Genomic DNA, 20836 nt, shown 5'->3' on the forward strand with positions numbered 1-20836 from the left:
TGATGCTCAGCGCATTGATGTCTGCTTTGCCCCCCCCCCCTCATTCCGACCCTTTCTTTCTCTCTGTGCATATGTGTGCCTCTGCAAAAATAAATCATTGATAATCTTGGTTGGAACACGTTGCCACTTTCGATCCTTTTATCTGTGTAAGTTATGCACGTAAATAAAGTTTACACCAAAGAAGAAAGAGAAACCACAGATCTAGGGACCCGAATCGATCTCGAATTCAGAGAGACTTTCCTAGAGGCAAACAGGTGGCGAGACCAGTCCTCACGTGTCTTGTCAAATGAAGGTTACACTTGGTCGTACCCGTGAAATCCGTGGCCCTAACCCTAACCCATTAGCGTTCCCAGCAAGTTCAGTGTGGCATGATTGCTTAAGTGAACCTCGCTCTTTCGCGCTCTCGGCCCTTTCAATCCGAATAGAAAATTTCAGCCCATCCCTTGCCTCGGTTTTTCCGTCCCAACCCGTTGTCCCCATCCTGATTTCCAAATAACCGGCCCTAGTGTCCCAGGCAACGGGACCCGACCGCGACCCCATGGATGCCACAATTCATTATAAGCTCCTTCCGCCAGATTCCCCGTGCGAAGCCTTAGCTTCTGCCGAAAGCCACCGCAATCCTACAAGGCTGTCTCTCGGGGGCCGGCGGTCAGTGCAGCAGAGTTAGGCGCTCCCGGGCTAATCGCACGTGAGAAACCGTGCAACTGAGGAAGCTGCCCTAGGAGCCGCAGGGAGATAAATTCATGCAGGCAGCGACCGAGTGCGTATCTGTAGGACTCAGTTCCACCCCGCTCCTACACCAGAGTAACGGGGATAAAGCAAACCTAACACCCACAAGAGGCTCCAAAAACCTGTGTTTTATTATACCTAGATTCTTTAGGGGAAAAAAGAGGAGCCATAGAGATATACGGTTTTTCTCACTAAATACCCTTATTACTTCCAGGGCTACTCGCATGAATTTGTTCCGAATCCTTTACGCTTTTACGAACACGCATCTTTTTGAGGTTTCAAATGTTTGATATCCGGGTGCTGGTGGCCTGGGTGACGATTATAGCCTTCCATCCACGTTTCCCGAAGAGCTCGAAAGTATAATTTCCCAGGAGAAAGGTGACTTTTAAATTGTGCTTCTGGGGATGCTCGCGAGAAATGACTAAAACGGGCAAGAAGTTGGGGACCCACCAAAGCCATCCTTATCCTGAGGAATCGAGCTGGGATGCAATTCTTAACTTGCAACCTGGCAGTCGGTAAGACTTCAATGCATGGAGGGGGCGGGTGGGGGGACGGAAGAAAGACCTGGTGGCCATTATCTGGCAGGAAATCTGAACTGATCTCATGGGGAGACAGTATCTTTTCCGGCTCTCCGGAGCTTGCCGGACACTTAACTCTGCAGGGTGTGTGAATGGATGCACCCGAAGCGGAGCAGAGTGGTGGGATGGTGGGAGACTGAGAACCAGGCAAGGGGGTTATTTGCCTTTTCCTCCATGAAGAACGAACTAATGCCAAGGGGTGTCCTTCAACGCACCTTAAACTCGGGAACCTTAGAAACAAGCGGGGCGCCCACGCAGGGAAGGCCGCCATCCCTGATATTTCCAAAGCCCCTTTGAAATGAATAGGAATAGGAAAGGGCACCCTAAAGGGTCCCGCTTGGACCGCAAGCTCCTACTGTGTTCATCCGACGAGTGCTGGGAGGCAAGGGGTGCAAAGGACGCACGCAGACTTCCGTCGAGGTTCCTCTGCCTTGCAGGTGGCTACGGATCACCTTAGCCACTTTGCAAGACCGCCAACTACGGGGCTCCACCAAACTGAAGTTTCTTTCTCTCCTTGAAGAAAAAGCGCAAGGGACAAATAGCTTGCTCAAGACCAAGAGATAGAAGAAGGGGGAGGACTCCTCCCTCCCTCCTCCCTTCCCTTCCCTTCCCTTCCCCGGAGGGGCCTCTCGGGGCCGGGAAGTTGGGGCGGGGGGGCGTCGGCTGTGGCGCCCGGGGTCTCTGAATTGGAGTCAGCTGGTAGGGGCTGAACTCCCAGCCCCGCCGGGGCGGAACCCAGCCAAGCCCTGCCCCGCAGCACCTCCCGGGGCCTCCCTTGCAGGCCGGCTGGACCAGGAACTGCCGGCAGGAGCCAATGAAGGGCCGGGGCTGCAACGGCGGCACCTCCGGGCTTGACGTGGGAGACGCGTCAAGTTGAGCCGAGCTGAAACGGGCTGCGCCGCTTCCCTCCCGGCAGCAGCTCCACGCGCGGGTCTGGTCCGGCCTCGGCTCCCAGCTGGCCCGGCTCACCTCTCTATGCGCCGGGCGGAGGGACATCGGCGGGCGCCTCTTCTCGCCGGCCATGGGTAAGGAGGGGCAGGCGCTCCGGCGGCGGGTTGGAAGGAGGAGGAGGAGGAAGAGGAAGAAGAAGAAGAAGAAGAAGAAGCGGTCGGGGCTCTCGCGCTGCTCTTGGCAGGGAGGCAGCTGGAGGCGGAGGGGGATCCTCGGCCTCCTCGATCCTAGGGACCCGGCACCAGCCACTAGAAAGAGATGCCGGCTGGGGTCCCGACAGGCAAGGCACAACTTTTCAGCCGCGGTAGGAAGTGGGGAGGCGCTCCTGCCTGCCTCCAGAAGTGGGGTGGAAGGGAGCCATGCGGGACAGAGTGCCCGGGGGCGGCAGTAACCTTGAGGCGGCTAAAGAGAGTTGGTTTGGATGAGAAGTCCGTTTCGTCCAGCCTTGCTTCTCTCCGGATCAAGTAGAGAGCGGTCTCTGGAGTTCTTCTTTCCGAGAAAACTCTCTCTGGGCCTAGAGATTTCAATTAGCAATTGTGATTCCATTTGCTGTCTTAGGTTTACTCCTCTAAGTTGGGCCTGTTTCTTTGCTTTTAACCACTCTGTAAGAGGAATAAAAGTCTATATGTTGTACACAGCACTCATATGACCATTATAACAATTGATCATATTACATAAGACATCATTTCAGGATTATTTAAGATGTAGACGTATTTCAAAATAAGAATATAGTGTGCTTGCCATTTTACAGTGTGAGACTGATTAAATATATTCTAAATATATTTAGTTCAGATGGTGCTAGATATTATGGCTAAATTATTTTCCACAAATCTTTTAGGGTGCTTTTAACTGCAATATTTTTTTTAAAAAAGAAAAGATTACTCGTGGATTTGGCTATTCTGATATTTCCAATTTTTTTGTCTTGAAGGAACTCTGACCTTTTATTTTAACCTATTAAGGAATCACATATATTTCCAATTATCTTTCAACGATAGGAATTCATTTCTATATTTCAGATTTAATCATTTTCCGCAGATAACCATAGGTTAATATCATTGAACCCTCCCTAACCCATTAATATCATTGGCTTTGGTTAACAGCACAGATTTGAAATTTCTTAAACGCACGAGGATTCATTTTATTAAACTATGGGGTTAATATTTACACCTGTTGTTTTGACACCCACTTAGTAAAGTCCTCCAATGAATGGACTAAATTGCTGGAGGACTTATAAATGTGAAGGCAGTAGATATACCTGAATGTAGAGGTTGGTGCCGGAAAGCATGGGAATCGCTATTCCTTGTAAAATGAACTTTATTGAGAGGTTACCAGAATTCAAGCGATAAGTTCAAATTAAAAAGCAATTTTAAACTTTTGGAAAGGAATAGGACTTATTCTACCAATTGTTAGCTTTCCGGTCGCATGTAGCATTTAAACTATATTGCCCTGCCCTTTAAAGGGAATAGTCAGAGAATTCCATGAGTTAGGCCACATATATGTGTTTGTGTGTGTAAATATAATGTAATGTAATGTAATGTAATGTAATGTAATGTAATGTAATAATATAATATAATATAATATAATATAATATAATATAATATAATATAATATAATATAATATAATATAATATAACATAATATATAATATAATATAATATAATATAATATAATATAATATAATATAATATAATATAATATAATATAATATAATATAATATAATATAATATAATATAATATAATATAATATAATATAATATAATATAATATAATATAATAATATAATATAATATAATATAATATAATATAATATAATATAATATAATATAAATATATATATGGTGTAACTCATGGAATTCTCTGGCGATTCCCTTTAAAGGGCTAATCCAGAGAACTGATTTTCCAAGCCTCCCTTCAGTCCATTCCCGTCGCCCTAGCCTAGGCTGTTCTCTAGACCCGTAGCAAGAGCCCCCCCCCCCGGCGCCCTCCTCCCGATCCCTCTCGGCCCACCGTGCCCCTGCCGCAGCACTGCCTCCTTGGTCGCCAGCCTTCTAGTCAGCTCCCGCTCCTTGTCTTCTTCCGGCTCTTTCCAGAGCAAACGTACGGCGAAGTGAACCAACTCGGCGGCGTCTTTGTCAACGGGAGGCCGCTGCCCAACGCCATCCGCCTGCGGATCGTGGAGCTGGCCCAGCTCGGCATCCGGCCCTGCGACATCAGCCGGCAGCTGAGGGTGTCTCACGGCTGCGTGAGCAAGATTTTAGCCCGCTACAACGAGACCGGCTCCATCCTGCCGGGCGCCATCGGAGGGAGCAAGCCCCGCGTCACCACCCCCAACGTGGTGAAGCACATCCGAGACTACAAGCAGGGCGACCCGGGCATCTTCGCCTGGGAGATTCGGGACCGCTTGCTGGCCGACGGCGTCTGCGACAAGTACAACGTGCCTTCGGTCAGCTCCATTAGCCGCATCCTGAGGAACAAGATCGGCAGCCTTTCGCAGCCCGGCGCGCCCTACGACGCGAGTGGCGGCGGCGGCGGCGGCAAGCAACCTGCCCCGCAGCCGGCCCTGCCCTACAACCACATCTACCAGTATCCTTACCCCAGCGCCGTCTCAGCCTCCGCCGCTAAGATGGGCGGCCACGCCGGAGCAGCTCCCGTCTCCGCGGCCCACGTCGGCCTCCCCCGCTCTTGGCCCTCGGCGCACTCGGTCAGCAACATCCTGGGCATCCGCACCTTCATGGAGCAAAGCGGTGAGTGGATCTGAGACGACACACCCCACCCCGTGGGGGGGGGAGCCCGGTAGGAAACGGGGCGCGTTCCGGGGCTCCGGGTAGAAGCGCCCCGTCCAGCAGCCGAAACAACGGAGTTGCTGTCTCGGGCAGGCTCAGTAATAGTCGCCGTCTGTTTGGCGGGGCGGTTTATAGAATACAAAAGAAAAAGCAAGTCCCTGATTCGCGGAATGAGGGGGAGGTAAAAATTACTAATTCCTAAGATCTCTTTGGTGAATTTATTTTCAATTAAGAAAGAGGACAGGCTATTGTGGACAGATGTTATAGACGTTAGGCATAACCTTACTGCGTTTTCTTTAATTGTGTATTTCGGTGCTGTGGGTCCGAAAAATATCCTTTATTACTATGCAAAAAGGGTGTTTCTATCTGCCCTAACGCATGTGCACGATTCCCAACTTTGAGTTTAGGCATGCGGTGGCTAATGGTTTAACTCCTGAAAATCCCCCCTAGATTGTAGATTTATCATTCATAGAAACTCATTGTCACTTGTAAGGCAAATGAAGTTTACTCAAGAAATTTGAGAAATATCTCTGATTAACATTATTTTTTCTAGAGCATGTCCACAGGCCGTGCCTACTGTGAAGCCCTTATTCTAAGTTCATAGGTTTTATTATAAGACATCAATCAACACTGCAGGCAGAAGAAAAGATTTGGCTTGTATAACTGGAGACATTTCAAGTGTCTCTGGGTTCATGTTTTGGAATTCTCAGGGAGTCTTTAACAATCCAGTTCTGAATATATTCATTCTAAAACAAGCCAGCATTAGCCATGATTATATTTCATACATTTCTTGGTAATTTTGTTGTTCATTTCTGCTCTAAACAAAATTATGTACGCCTTTGATATTCAAGAACATATTTTACTAAGCTTGTCGAACTCCTGGCTATTCCTTAAGAAATAATGGTGTAGCTTGCCATGACCTGCTTTTCCAGGCCATTCTAAAAGACAGTCCTTGATGTGTCTGTGTTGCTTTCCCCATAAGAGGACATGATCCTGGGCAGCGCTTTTTTTGTAAAAGAAAAAGGTGCCGGAACTCTCACATGTCATACAACCTGCCTTGCCTACCCCTACAAGGTTCCATCCAAAAAAGGTGCTGGAACTCCGTTCTGGGCGTTCTATGAGGAAAAAAAGCCCTGATCCTGGGCCATGCAGGCCTGGTGTAGAAGATGACCTCTTCAGGCTTTTGAACCCAGTCCTCTGAACAGCTTCAAAACCAATTAGGGCTGAATAAGCAGCTCTCACATCCCATCTCCATAGTTGCTCATTGCTTAATGTCTCACTTCTTCCTGGGAGCTTTTGCTGCTGCTATAACAACCTGGAAGGACAAAATTCAGCAGTCAAAACTCTGGCTGCTGTTGCAAAAAAAAAAAAAAAAAAAAAGGCCTGGACATCTTGAACTTCTTATGAAAAAATGTGGAAAATATTTTCGTAGCGATGAGAGATTGCCAACCGCAAACTCTGAGCCTTTACACTCCCCTCTCCCTTTCGAAAAATAGAAAGAAAAGAAAAAAGTGGTCTCAAGAAACAAGCTCACATCGCAATTATTTTCTGAAAGATCAAATGACTGTCAGAAGGTTTCTTTTCCACTTTTCATATGGTTACTTGTCTTTCAGTCGTTTTACATTTCACATTTCTGTCTTCTCATGGATTCTACGATTGCTGGAGATACCAATCACCCACAAACTCTTAGACAGAAGAAGCCGAGAGTCTCCTATTTTTAGACTGGAATTATCTACTTTGTTTTGTTACTAGGAAACCTTAAGTTGTCATTTAATTTAATTTAATTGTTGGGAAGTTTGTGAAGGAGAGAATGTTCCACTTTGCGGCTTCAAAACGAGGGGCTTGAAAGTTCTTCTTTATAACTCAATAACCCATCTTTTAATAGATAATCATGTTTCCCCCCCCCCTCAAAAGTGCCACCCGTGTTTTAGATTACAGCTTTTCAGATATCCTTATGCACGGCCATCAGGTCTTTGGTTCTGGTAGTCCCACTGTTATCTGGATGCGTTGCAATCAGTTTCATCATCCTCAGACTGAACAGTTAAAGAAAATCAATTTAATGAACCTATTCACATGGCTTAGGTTTAGTTTGCTAAAAAAAAAAAGAAGGGTTAGACAGTACCAGCTTCTCCTGCAAATTAATTCCAACCATGCTGAAACTCTATTTAAAAGGATGCCAAAAGCAGACTCCTTCCCATTTTCACTTCAAAAGCACTTGGACGTTTCAGATCCTTGTATCTAATTCACTCTAATCCTTCTTTTCCATTTATAATAACACTCTCTTGAGAGTCTCCTAAATGATATGAGAGCCAAAAAACAAACAAACAAACAAACAAACCCTGGTTCGTGTAATGAAGTAGGCACGGAGGTGGATAAATATGTTTTAAATGAAATGCTGGCGAAAGCTGTTTGCAATTTTAACTGTCTCCTCTCTCCTATATAGAACCTCTATATTGCATTCAATGTCAACCTTAAGAGTTTTACCTAGTGTGCAGATCCAATTCAGTGTGTAGGTTGGTCATAAGACATTTGTGACACTGTCTTCTGAGAGCTCAGCTTCCTCTCTGTTCACCAATATGTTTTGCTGAAATGCAGTGATGCTGGAAATTGGTCTTTCATCAATAAATCTGGACTGAATTTATTGCTAGCTTTTTATGCAAGATTAGGGCATTGTGGTGTGGGCAAAATAGAAATCCATTTTATACAAATCCTTTAGCCTTAGGGAAAATTAAACCCTTTAGCCTCAGGGAAAATTGAGAGGGGGAAACAAACACTGGGGGATGGGGGTGGTGGGGGAAGGAAGAGATTCCCAGGGAACATCCTTCCAGTTCTCTAATAAAGCAAATGTTTGGTGTTATCTTTTCCTCTGCAATTTGGCATGAGAGTCCTCTTTACCTGCATCCTTAAAAAGCCCACATCGGCTCTGATCTGATGTGAGGCCCAGACAATGTCCCTGGAGCCTAATGGGTTATTTTTGTTGACCTCTGTAGAGACTTCACAGAGCTTAACAGAGATCTCTGAAAAGGTGAGTGATCACGCAGGAAGTAGATGTGGGATTCCCATCAGGGAGCCAGTGGGTCTTGGGACAGGCTGCCCTTTTTCTGGCTGCTAATATATTCCCCAATCTCTCCCATCCTAGGTGTTCTAGCTGGGACAGATGGTTCTGCCTATCCTCCCAAACTCGAAGACTGGCCAAGTGTGAATAGAACCACCTTCCCTGCTGCCGGGCACGGTGTCAATGCACTTGACAAATCAGCAGCAGAAGCAGACATTAAATACCCCCAGGTAACAGTCCAGCCCCTTGGGAACTCAATGGCAGGAAGGGCTGCACGGGGTTGTCTGTGTCTGTGGCCAGGAAGTGGGGATGGGCCGGGGGGGGGCTAGGGGGAAAGGTAGAAGGAGAAGCAAAGCAGGGATTATCTTGTAGGATCTGTACTGTATAAGGAAAACTATGTGTCTGAAATAGCAGTAAACGGGTACTGAACAAAGATCTGGAGAACAAAACAAATTGCAATTAAAAAAAATCCCACAAGGTTATTCTAATCTACTTCTCCTTTTAAAGCAAACTCATACTAGGGCAGGCTGAGGGTACCAGGCTGATGTGGGGGGAATGGAAGCCTACTTGATTTCTATCTTTACACACCAAGAACACACAGCATTTCCCAAGGGCTTCTGGCTGCTTTTAAAAAGCAGTGGTTGAGGGCCCCAACAAAGAATAATTTAGAACTCAAGTCACCTAACTCTGAATTGAAATTATATGTACTTAATGCGATTGTAGCAATGATTATGCCTAATGTCAGATTAAAAACATTATAAATTATAGTTTGGCAACAACCGAGCCTCTGCTTTGTAAGCCAGAGAGGGAAATGACACATGTGCACTCCTAGACTAGCTTCTGGTTACTGTTATTTATATGTTTATCTCTGTAATTTCATAAAGCTTACCCTTTGTTTGATAATGATCTATACACTTCCTTGCGCCAGCTTCTGTGATTGTTCAAACTGAGATCATGAACTGCCTGAACCCAGATCAAGAACTGCTAGTGCAGGTTTTGCTGTGCAGGTTTTTTTGCATTCCTCTTCAATTTAATTTAATTCTCTAGATCCTTATTTGGAAGTGAAGTGAACTTGAAAAGATAATTTGATTTACTTCCCCATTCATGTAATTAGAATCAGAGCAGGGATGGCAAATCCATGCTGGAGTATGACCTCTCCTCCTAAAGCTCCCCACTTTTCCACATGCATTTTTTTTCCCTTTGCAGCCCCCTCCTGGGCTCTCAGCTGTGAGTCCCTTCCTGTCCCCTTGTGCATATCCGTCCTCAAACCAACCTGGTGTATATGGAGGGCCAGGAGGAAGCTACCTAAGTCCTTCTCATCACCACTGGCAGACCCAAGGTAACCCCTTGGCTCACCACCACAGCCCTGGAGTAGCAGCTGTTCATGGTGCAGAACTGGCTTCCACGGTGGCTTTCAAACATCTCTCCAGAGAAGGTAAGCCAAGATGGACGGGAGGCACAGCCCTCTTGGGCAGTAGCAAAAGAGGGGTTAAACAAACTTTGTGCACATTGTGTTCTACAGTACATTCAAGTCCCCTGACTTTCCTGTGCTGCTTGTCATTCATTTTGGCGGTTCTGAATTTCTAACTGGGCTATTCCTTTCTTTGAATGTGCATGTTCTGTCCTTGTCAGTAACTTCCAAGGTGTGGCTCCTGCTGTACGCATAAAGTATCACTGAGCAACATTCTAAAAGAGATACTATATTGGTCTACACAAAGAATTTATTCATTGAAGGCCAGTCAGATAATCAGTTAGCAAGCACTGAGTAAAGGATGGCAAGTGAGGATGCGCGTCTTTTTTCTTTTAAAAAAAATTAGTCTATTTTGAAAATGTCCCTTACTTTTAACTTCATTGAAACACAGTCTGCTTTCAGCAAACCAGCCAACCTCTGTGATTTCTTGTCAATTATTATTATCTTCACCTGGAAAGAACTTTCAGTTGAAAGTGCTCTTACTATTCAGTTATCAGAAGTTAAATAATTGGAGGTGCTTTCTGGCTGGGAAAAGTAATCCCATCCTACCTAAATATTTTCTTATCCCTTGCACTGAGCTACTCCTCTGGTTTTTTTTTTAAACAGCTACACCTTTTATTTTCCTTACAATCATTATGCATAGTCACTAACTGCGTGTGGTCCCTTTTAGGGTATTAGATTGAAGTGAGTGTCATTTAGGCTGCAAGGTAATTGACAATGATTGATGACACTGAAAGGAGGTGTCCTGCACATGTGAAAAATAGTCTCTAAAACAGAAGACTTTGGAAACATGAACATAAAAAAGGCAGGTGATGATATAAAAAAAACGTTGCTGCTTGAGCAAAGATTGGGTTGTGCTCTATTGCTGTTGCCTTTCAGATATACATTAAGCATTTATAAGTGGAGGCTTGCTCCAGTCAAAATGAATCAGGTCGATTCTCATACATCTCTTCCAATCTCTTAATGTTTCTATTATAGTAATTTGGACTGTATGGTGCAAATTCTACAGAACAGAGTCTGCATATTATTTCTTACATTTTCTATGGCTAGTACTCCTGAGCTAAAGAATAAGGCAACTGTATCCTGACACATTAATAGACTCTGAGCATATTAGGAAACAAAATACAATAAAATCACTCCTTATATGTATAATTTCACATTTATTTTGGATTTTTTTAGACATTTTAGAAAGCAAGGCAGTCAAATAGAAATACCTTTTAACTCAAAAGATATATACTTCCCTAGCTGACTATAAATGACAGTTGATTATACAAAAGAAAAGCAGTTTAGCAAAAACTTCCAGTCATTCCTAAACATTAATCCCTTAAAATGTATTGAGTGAAGTAGCATTGGAGCATTTCGTTCATGCTATTTATGCACATTAAGAAAGAAAAATAAATAGCTCCAGAATGTACCACATCTCTTCACAAATACAAGAATTAACCTGATTTAAAAATTAATTTCAATATATAGAAGTTATTGTTTTCATGGAACAGATCCACCATCAGTCTTAACAATGAGCAAGGCATTTTCTGGAGCAATAAAAATATCAAGATTTTAATCCTATTAAAATATCAATTGCCAATAAACTTAAGAGAAGTGCTAACTTTTAAAATATTTGAATTAAAATAAACAGTACATTTATTTTAAAAATCTGAGCGTGTTACATATTACTTTGTTGTTGCATGGATCTTTTCTTCCTGTACGCATCTTATCCTTCTTTTCCATGGTCATGGGTTCCAGAATACCTTTTTCTGCATACTTTTGAGGAACTAAATCCCAGTGAACGATGTATTTTCAAATAGTTCTGCTTTGAATTCTATGTTAGCTTTTCCTGACTAACATTTCTACCTCACTGTCCAGTTTGAGCATTCACTGAACTATAAAAATGCTTTTGATTTGAGTAGGTTTCACTCTATTCACAGACACCAAATCTTCATTTGGAAGGAAGGTTGTATGACTAACATTTACTTGAGTATTCCACAGATTTGTGAATTTTCAATTTCTCTGTTTGTTTAGCTTGGAGGAGGAAAAAGCATATTTATTAAAACTAACAATTTTACCTAAAATGCCAATACTGAAATGTTAGTGTCTTTGAAATGACCATATCAAATTTGGGACAAATCTTGTTTCCTGTTTCAGCCTAACCCAAGGCCATCAACAGGCAGTAGTCACACCAGTGACAGCTCATATTTGTGTAAATTTTTTGGATTGTTAACAAAGAATTAAATCAGTCTCCCTTTAATTCTTTGTTAGCAATCCAAAAAATTTACACACACACACACACACATATATATATGTGTGTGTATATGTATATGTATATATATATTTTCAGCCTTACACAAACTTCATGGTATCGTAGTGGATAGCCTTTGTGCATTTTTCCTGCTAGAAGGATGTATTTTTCATTTCAAAGTGTTGTTCTTCCTCACCTGTAGAAATGTAGTAGGTGCCACAAACAGTTTGGTATTTCCAGTAAGCCTTGCTTCTTTACTGCTGGTAAATGTTGAAGCAGGATAACCTTAGGGGTGGGACACTAAGCTGAAGGAAGAGCCAAGTTAAATGAGGTTGCTCTACACTGGCTCGAGTTTACTTATGCACACTGCCTTCAGTAAGCAAAGGTTTAAAAATGCAGGGAAGGCGTCTCTTTGACTTCCCCAACCCTAAACGTCTGTTGGTTGTTTAGGGATTAGATAGGAAGATGAACTTCCATAAATTCAAAGTATGTTTCTTTTTAAGCTTCCAATTGGTATCATCTGTTCTAGATAAAACTCAGTGGAAAACATACTTATTTTGCTGGGCTTTGCAATTTGCACAATCCACAAAACTTGGCAAGAGTACAAAAACTGCTTGAGGGAAGCTCTGATGCCAGGCCTGGAGGATACCGTTATGCCAAGCTGCTGTTTTATTTGAAAGCCTTCCATGATGCAGGCAATGTGTACAACATTAATGAAGTGCCATTTGTTTTTAAATGGAGCCAGCAGAAACTATTTATTAAATCAGGCCTAATATCAATTATGCCCTCACATGTGAGGAAAACAGCAAAGATCTGACAAAGAGGTCTGCCACTTATTACCTCACTTCAGTCATGAGTTTTGGGGATAACATTTTCTTAGCCTTACCCTTATGCCACTTTCTGAATAGTAACATTAGGAACTTACCCTAGAAGTCCTGGAAATTCTAAAAACAATATAAACACTGTGGAATCTATGCATATAACACCCAAGAGTCTTATGCATTTTTTTTTGTCCTTCACTATAATTTTCCAGATTACTTCTGTTAGAAATATACCTTTCAAGTACAGGTGGTCCTTGATTTGCAACAGTTCATTTACTGTTTGAAGTTACAATGGCACTTTAAAAAAGTTACTTATGACCGTTTTTCACACTTACATCCATTGCAGCATCCCCATGTTCAGATGATCAAAATTCAGACTCTTGGCAGCTGACTCATATTTATGATGGTTGCAGTGTCCCAGTGTTATGTGATTACTTTTTATGGCATTCTGACAAGCAAAGTCAAAGGCTGTTAACAGCCGTGTTACTAACTTAACAACTGCAGTGGTCCACTTAGCAACTGTGGCAAGAAAATTGGGCACAAAATGGGGCAAAATTCACTTAACAAGTGTCTTGCTTAGCAACAGAAATGTTGGGCTCAATTGTGGTCGTAAGTCGAGGACCAACTGGAAAGCTAACAATACATTTTTCAATTAAGTCACTTTGGCTTACCTACTCCTCCTTTTCTCCTATAAAACTTAAAATGAAAATAAATTCCAACGAATACTGCACTTACTTGCGTTAATGCCAAAGAGAGCTGCTAGTGAGATCTCTTGCTGGTGTGAATACAGAATAACAGAATTGGAAGGGACCTTGCAGGTCTTCCATTCCTACCTCCTGCCCAATTTTTGTCCTACAGTTAGCCTAAGAGTGAATCAAGACATTGTTACATCTGTCCCTACACTTTGGCCACCCCTTCTAGGCTTAAGGGGTTATCTCCTAAACTGCTGCCTGTTAAACTGCCTAATTTAAACAGAGGAGATATTCAAGCCCACAGAGCTTCTCTCTGCCCCATTATCTATAATCTTATATTACAGATCTCAAGAGCCCTCATACATTATAAAAGAGCTTAGTTAGTAGTGCTGACTAGTATAGCTTACTCAAGAGTTGCAGAAGGGCAAATGTCTAGATGTATGCAGGTCTCCTTCACTGAACGAATTAATGTCATGCTTCTCACACAGTTTTTGCTGGAAACCATAATTCTTGGATTTTGCAAAAATTGCCCAAACCTTTAAGCATTCTAAAAATTTCTAAAAATCTTTTTTTCACATTCTTTCGAGATCTAGTTAAACAATTGGGATCTTTGCCCCCCCCCACCCTACACACACACTTTCCATCTGGGTGTCATCTCCCACTAGACCAGGGGTAGGCAACCTTGGCTCTTTTATGACTCGTGGACTTTAACTCCCAGAATTCCTGAGCCAGCATGGCTGGCTCAAGAATTCTGGGAGTTAAAGTCCACGAGTCATAAAAGAGCCAAGGTTGCCTACCCCTGCACTAGACTATATATCTCCAGCCACCACACTTAGATACTTGCCAAATCCTCCTCTGCTCATACATTTTGGTGAGGATGCTGTCCCACTTTTTCTAAGCAGCAGAGTCAGGAGGTGGCACCATCACTTACCTGCCTGTGAGGGCTGTTTCAATGAGGTCCAATTGCGATGCCCCGCAGCCTCCATTTCATCAAACTCCACAGTAGGACCAAGCTGAGGACTCGTGCCTGTTCCTGGAAAGGCAATCTTCCTGTCAAAAGAAATAATAAAGAGCAATCAGAACTTTTCATAAACCATCAAGGGACAGGAGGGCCCTTTTTTCCCCCTGAAAGCACCAAACATCATCGTCTCACAGAATGAATCTTCCTGAAGCAAAATGCAGTTTCCGTGGATGTAGTCCCAATTCCAAATTAATGTGAGATAAACTCTGAAGGCAACCGGGACTCTGTTACTGATCAAAAGTGGTGTTTGATCACAGACTGTTTATTAATATACAACAAATAACACACAAAGGAAGCACCCAATTCTAGAAAAGCTTAGAAAGCTTTTGCATGACAAAAATCTGTATCCTCAGCTGACAGTAGTAGCAGCAGAGAGATCATTTTGCTTTTCTGGTGGGTTTTCTTAGGATGCAAGCTACTTCCTAAAGCTTTGCTCAGATTTGCCCATTTCAGATTGGGTTGATAACTCCCCAGTTACAAATGCACCACCCCAAAGCACAATGCTTGCTGCCTAAAGCAGGGCTTTTCAACCAGTGGTACGGGTACCACCTGTGGTACATTGGCACCTGGCAGGTGGTACGCGACCATCCTAGAAAAGTGGTAGCGGGGGAGGGGAATGAGCTGAACCGGTGGCAGCACCACACAAGCCAGAGCGAGAGACGGCTGGAGCTGCAGGGCTGTCAGGGCTCAGCGGAAGTGCCAGGATCAGCGCCAGGTTCCAGCTGGAGCTCAGTGTTGATCCTGGCGCTTCTGCTGAGCCCAGAAGAAGCGCCCATCAGCTGGAATGTTGCAGCATCTCCAGGGTCTTGTGATTTACATTTGGATGCTTGGCAACTGATTCATATTTATGACGGTCACAGTGTCCCAGGGTCATGTGAAGTGACCAAAACCTGTTGCAACCGCCCAGCGGACGGGGGGGGGGGAATAAAAAGCAAACACCCCCACCCCAGCCCCTCTGCCAATCCTCAACAGAAATGCTCACAACAATGAATACCTTGGACAGGAAGAAGAGCGCCGCTGGGCGGGCAGGCGGGTGTCTTGCTCGGCTGTGGCTTGGGGGGCACTTTTTTCAGTGCCATTGTAACTTTGAACAGTCACTAAGTGAACTGTTGTAAGTCGAGGACTACCTGTACTTCATCACCTTTTTCCTTTTTTTGGGGGGGGGGTCATCAAGTTTTTGACACCTTGCTAGGCGACTGGTGGTACTCGGATGTTGCCATATCCTAAAAGTGGTACAGTGGGTGAAAAGGTTGAAAAGCCCTGGCCTAAAGCACAGTGCTTGTTGCCAAAAATAACATTATTTATGGAGGAAAGATCCAACCAATGTGTAGCTAAACATTTCTGTATATTTGGGGAAACTGGGACTTTACAATATGACTTTCTGATTCATTCACAGGACCATCCATCTAGTGTTTTTGAAAGCTAATATGCTTGGTGTTGCCTATCCATTCCTGGATTTTAGCCAGAAAAATAAAGGCTACCAACCCCATACTGATCCAGTAAATGGTGACCCTTCTACAATTTAATGATACATACTGCCACGTATAGGACGGAAGCTGCAAAAAGCTCTTCCTCTATTTTCATCCCTCACAATTTGTTATACCTGGTGACAGCTCCTTCTAATGTCAGTGGCAAAGGACAGCTTTTTAAGTCTTGGTCTTCCTAGTTCCCACAGTGCTACCAGGATTTCCTCCTGCTTCAACTTATCTAATGTCCTTATATACAGTATTCTATATGCTTACAGTGTTCTGTCTGCAGTTATATTCTGAAATACCATTTGGTTATCACGCCAGTTTGACTGGAGTATTGGAAGGCACATCAGCCCACAGTCACTACCAAAAATTGGAAATAATTCAAGGAGTCCCTCAGCAATTCTTGCCACAAACCTCTTTACTCTCCATTCTCCATTTTTATTAATGCTTCCAAAATATGTACCAAGCCAGCCATGCTGAGAGGAAAGGGAGAGGTTTCCAAGCTGAGCCATGCTGGCTCAGGAATTCTGGGAGTTGAAGTCCACAAGTCATAAAAGAGCCAAGATTGCCTACCCCTGGCCTAAACCAATGACTGAGGGAACTGAGTATGGCTAGTTTAATGAAGAGATGGAGTAGGGGGTGATATGGTAGCAGTATTTTAGTACTTGAGAGGCTCTCACAAAGAAAAGGGGGTTCACCTATTTTCCAGGGCACCGGAGGGTAGGACAAGAAGTAATAGGTGAAGATTATCAAAGAGAGAACCAACCTAGAACTAAGGAGAATTTTCTTGACAGTGAGAACAATTAATCAGTGGAACACCTTACCTTCAGAAGTTGTGGGTGCTCCATCACTGGAAGGTTTTCAAGATGATTTGGCTGGAATGGTATAGGGACTCCTGCTTGAGCAGGGGGTTGGATTCAGGGCTTTTCAACCTTTTCACCCATTGTGCCACTTTTAAGATATGGCAACATCCGAGTACCACCAGTCGCCTAGCAAGGTGTCAAAAACTTGATGACCCCCCCAAAAAGGAAAAAAGTGATGAAGTACAGGTAGTCCTCGACTTACAACAGTTCGCTTAGTGACTGTTCGACGTTACAATGGCACTGGAAAAAATGCCCCCCAAGCCACAGCCAAGCAAGACACCTACCTGCCCACCCGGCGGCGCTCTTCCTCCTGTCCGAGGTTTTCATTGTTGTGAGCATTTCTGTTGAGGATTATCAGTGGGGGTGGGGGGGTGTTTGGTTTTTATTTCCCCCCCCCCGTCTGCTGGGTGGTTGCAGCAGGTTTTGGTCACTTCACATGACCCTGGGACACTGTGACCGTCATAAATATGAATCAGTTGCCAAGCATCTGAATGTAAATCACAAGACCCTGGAGATCCTGTAACATTCCAGCTGATCGGCGCTTCTTCTGGGCTCAGAAGCTCCAGGATCAGTGCCGAGATCCACCTGCAGCCTGGCGCTGATCCTGGCACTTCCGCTGAGCCCTGACAACCCTGCAGCTCCAGCCATCTCTCGCTCAGGCCTGTGCGGTGCTGCCACCAGTTCAGCTCATTCCCCTCCCCCGCTGCCACTTTTCTAGGATGGTCGCGTACCATCTGCCAGGTGTCAGTGTACCACAGGTGGTACCTGTACCACTGGTTGAAAAGCCCTGGATTAGAAGACTTTCAAGGTCCCATTACAGCTCTATTACTTTATGTTCTATGTCCTGTTTTAAATATCCCTGGTGGTTACATTCCCCTTTTACCCTGGTAGAATGTAACACATAGGTCAGGAGAAGCCATCCCCTACTGTACATCCCCTACTGTGCACTGCTGCCACTCACATCATTTCTTCCTTGGAAGATTAGTGTTGGGATTCTAAATAAATTCAAAAGTAGAGTTGATATGACTTTTCCTGTGTTGACAATTACTGTATGTTAAGTCTTCCCTTAATTTGTTTTTCTTCCTTTCTATCAATTGAGTGTTTACATTGCCTCTAATCTATATACAAGTAGCTTTTAAAGATGTGACCTAGTTGAGAATTAAATAGCCAGTTTATTCATAAAGGAAGTCTTAGATACACATGACATTGGTAAAACTGCTTCTTTAAACTCTTGATATAATTCAGTCAGAGATAAGAATGAGCATTCAGGGCTTGAGCGAAAAGGGCACTTTTTGTTCAAGCATAATTCTACACAGTTCTCTTTTTCCAGCTCATTTTCTTCCTTTTTTTATCTTGCCTTCCATATAAGAAAAAAACCAAGCAGGAAAATGTGATTTCTAACAAGCCCTTTAGTTTTAAACCAGCATATCATTGTATGTCATTGTAGTATTTGAGAAGATAATAAAGCCATACTGACTAGTTTATATGATGTCATTTAATACATTTGCATGAAAGTAAAATTCATTATTTGAAGCATTTTTCCTTGCTTTTCATGTGAAAAAGTCCTCCAACAAAAGATCAATGGCAAAACTTTCTAATCTAAAATAAAAAGTCACTTGACTCACAGGCATATCCCTGTAGTTTTCATAGCTTTTTATGATAACAGTTCAGAACTGGTTTGTTAATGCCTACCTTTTTAAAAAAAAATAACTCCGAGTCTACTGTATAGCTATGGTATTTTTTGGTACTTTCCCATCCAAATATTAACCAAATCCCACCCAGCTTAGTTGTTTGAGATCAGCAAAGTTTGACTAGATGCTGCCATCTAGCTAGAATAAAATAAATAATTTTTACCAATATATGGGATTAGGAAACATACTTCAGTTTATTTCTTAATTGCAAATTTGTGTCAGGAAAGAGGGAAGCAAGCTTGATGCATGGGGCTTGGTTGTCTTTCCATAATAGAGAGGGGGGGGGGTCTCAATCTTTCAATAGATGAAACGTAAGCCATCCTTCAGTTCTAAAGTCTTATGGCAATATGAAATGAGAAACAGAATACTCATTCTGGGAGAGAAATTTGAAACAAGTTCTGTGACCTTGGTCTTTCCTGACAGATATATGGGGCCAGGTTGAAATTTTAGTGAGCTATTGGAAAAAATAGTATTTAAACACTAAGTATGCACTCATTACATGCCTGCTTTTAATGTAGGAAATGAGGAAAATAAGTTATAGTAATGACTCACTTGAAAAAAAGCTTACAAAATTAGCAGATCTCATTTCAAAGTAAATAATTTTAGGATGAATGTTGGCGGATTAAAAAATCAAACATAGAAGTATAATGTATCTTTAGTGGTTCTCAGTTTTTCCTACAAATAACAGATATTAAAGTCATCTTAGGAACAGCTACATGGTACCTCAAAGAGGTTCTGATTCTGCTCTTTGCAAGTCTTCCACCCTCCTTTTTCTGGCATTATTAGTACTTCTGACCTATCAGGCATAATCCAAATAATTTATTAAACACACATTAATAAACATTTCACAGCATAATAAAAGCTTTAGAAGTCCATTCCAGGAGTAATAAAATCTTAATAAACCCACTTCAGCAGGGATAAGAATAAACTCAGACTGAAAACTCACTGTGGGTAAATGGACCTAGAATTATTTCAGGTGAGTCGGGGAAGAAAAAAGACAAAGACATAAAGATGTAAAATTTGGAGGAATATTTTGATGGCTCAGATCTCACAGTGAAGTTAATTTTTATTCTAAAATACTCTGTGGGACACACTGGACAAACACTAGCTTTTTTCAGATTGGGAAAAAGCCTTCCATGGATGTCTGGATCTCAGCCCCAAAATTCCTGAATTTCCCATGTTTATCATATGTATTCTGATGGTTCTGGATTCCTAGCTAAGCAATTCTTTTCTTTGAAGGTGCATGCTCAGTCTTTGTCAACTGCTTCCAAGTAGTGGCTTCAGTGTGTGAATAAACTATCTGAGCAAATACTCTAAAAGAGATACTCTATCAGTTTACACAATGGATTACTCATTTGAGGCCCATCAGTTATCAAGGCCTGAGTAAAGGGTGGCAGGTGAAGAAGCACAACTTTTAAAATTGTGCTAGTGTCGCTTGGACTGCCCCAGAGTTTTATTTTCACTGAGACTTTCAAAAGAGCAGGCTGGTCATACGTAATAAAGAGTGTCTCTTTAACAGAGATTTCTTTGACTGATTCTTTTTGCTATAAATGCTGCTTTATATAAAGGTGAAGTAGAAATAAACAAGTTCAAGATTATTTCCTCAGTGGACCAACTGTATGTATATAATGGTTTCAAGTAGAGACACTCCAATCAGCTTGTAATCACCAAGTATCATTTGAATTTAGTTAAAACGTATGTTTATTAGGAAGAAATAATTTGCTTCTTTTTTTAAAAAAAAACCGGGCATTTCACTGAGCTGTTAAACCTGAGCCTGCTGTACTAGCGGCTGAATACTTCTCCAAATAAAGCATTTTTAACAAAAAGGAAAAACAGCCAGCGTCGATACTAGTGTAGGCAAACTAGCACAGCAGGGGAAAAGCTAGTTTCCACGTGCAGGGGCTTGTCTCGTATGAAAGGGAGCAATCTGCAGCCTGAGATGGCACAGACCCCGCGGTTCTTCCCCTCCGTGAGAACTAGACTTATGCCACGAGTCAACCCCAACAGGCTTCGATTTTTCCTCGCCGGGGCACGTCCCTTCACCCCTTTTCTTTGCTCCTTCTTGCAGCTGGGGATAGAAAACAGGCCGCCAGTTCCGGGAGCAAAGCCGCAACAGACGCCCTCTCCGGCCTCCACGGACTCTCCGTTCCTGCCTCCTCGTCCTAGGAAGAGAAAGGCGGGAAACGGCGTCGAAGGCGGGAAGATTTCGGAAGCGATTCTCCTTTCTCCCAGAGGCCAGGTTTAAATCGGGGAAAGGCGCGCCGATGGGGCGGGCTCCAATGTCTGCTCTGCCCGCATTTTTTTCCTCACGGAGCCTTCTCGCCCAAACCGTCACGGAGGAATTGGGCCCGCGAGTTGTCTTCTCTGCGCAGGCGGGGGAAGCGCAAAGACGAACCCATCTGTTTTCCTCTTGCTGTTGAGAAATGGAGGAAGGACATGTTGGTTTTTTATTTTATTTTATTTACAGAAGCC

General features: G+C 43.2%; 1 protein-coding gene across 1 annotated transcript; it reads left to right on the forward strand.

Annotated features, from left to right (window-relative positions):
- Positions 1 to 2328: 2328 nt before the first annotated feature.
- On the forward strand, positions 2329 to 20530 carry PAX1 (paired box 1; the record flags this gene model as incomplete). The annotated part of the gene is made up of 5 exons (XM_083360293.1): positions 2329 to 2332; positions 4350 to 5003; positions 8182 to 8327; positions 9304 to 9532; positions 20433 to 20530. The coding sequence occupies 5 exons, from the start codon at positions 2329 to 2331 to the stop codon at positions 20528 to 20530; spliced, it is 1131 nt and encodes a 376-aa protein (XP_083216419.1).
- Positions 20531 to 20836: the final 306 nt, after the last annotated feature.

This window comes from Vipera ursinii, assembly GCF_947247035.1.
Source record: "Vipera ursinii genome assembly, chromosome: 3".
In the NCBI taxonomy this organism is placed as follows: domain Eukaryota; kingdom Metazoa; phylum Chordata; class Lepidosauria; order Squamata; family Viperidae; genus Vipera; species Vipera ursinii.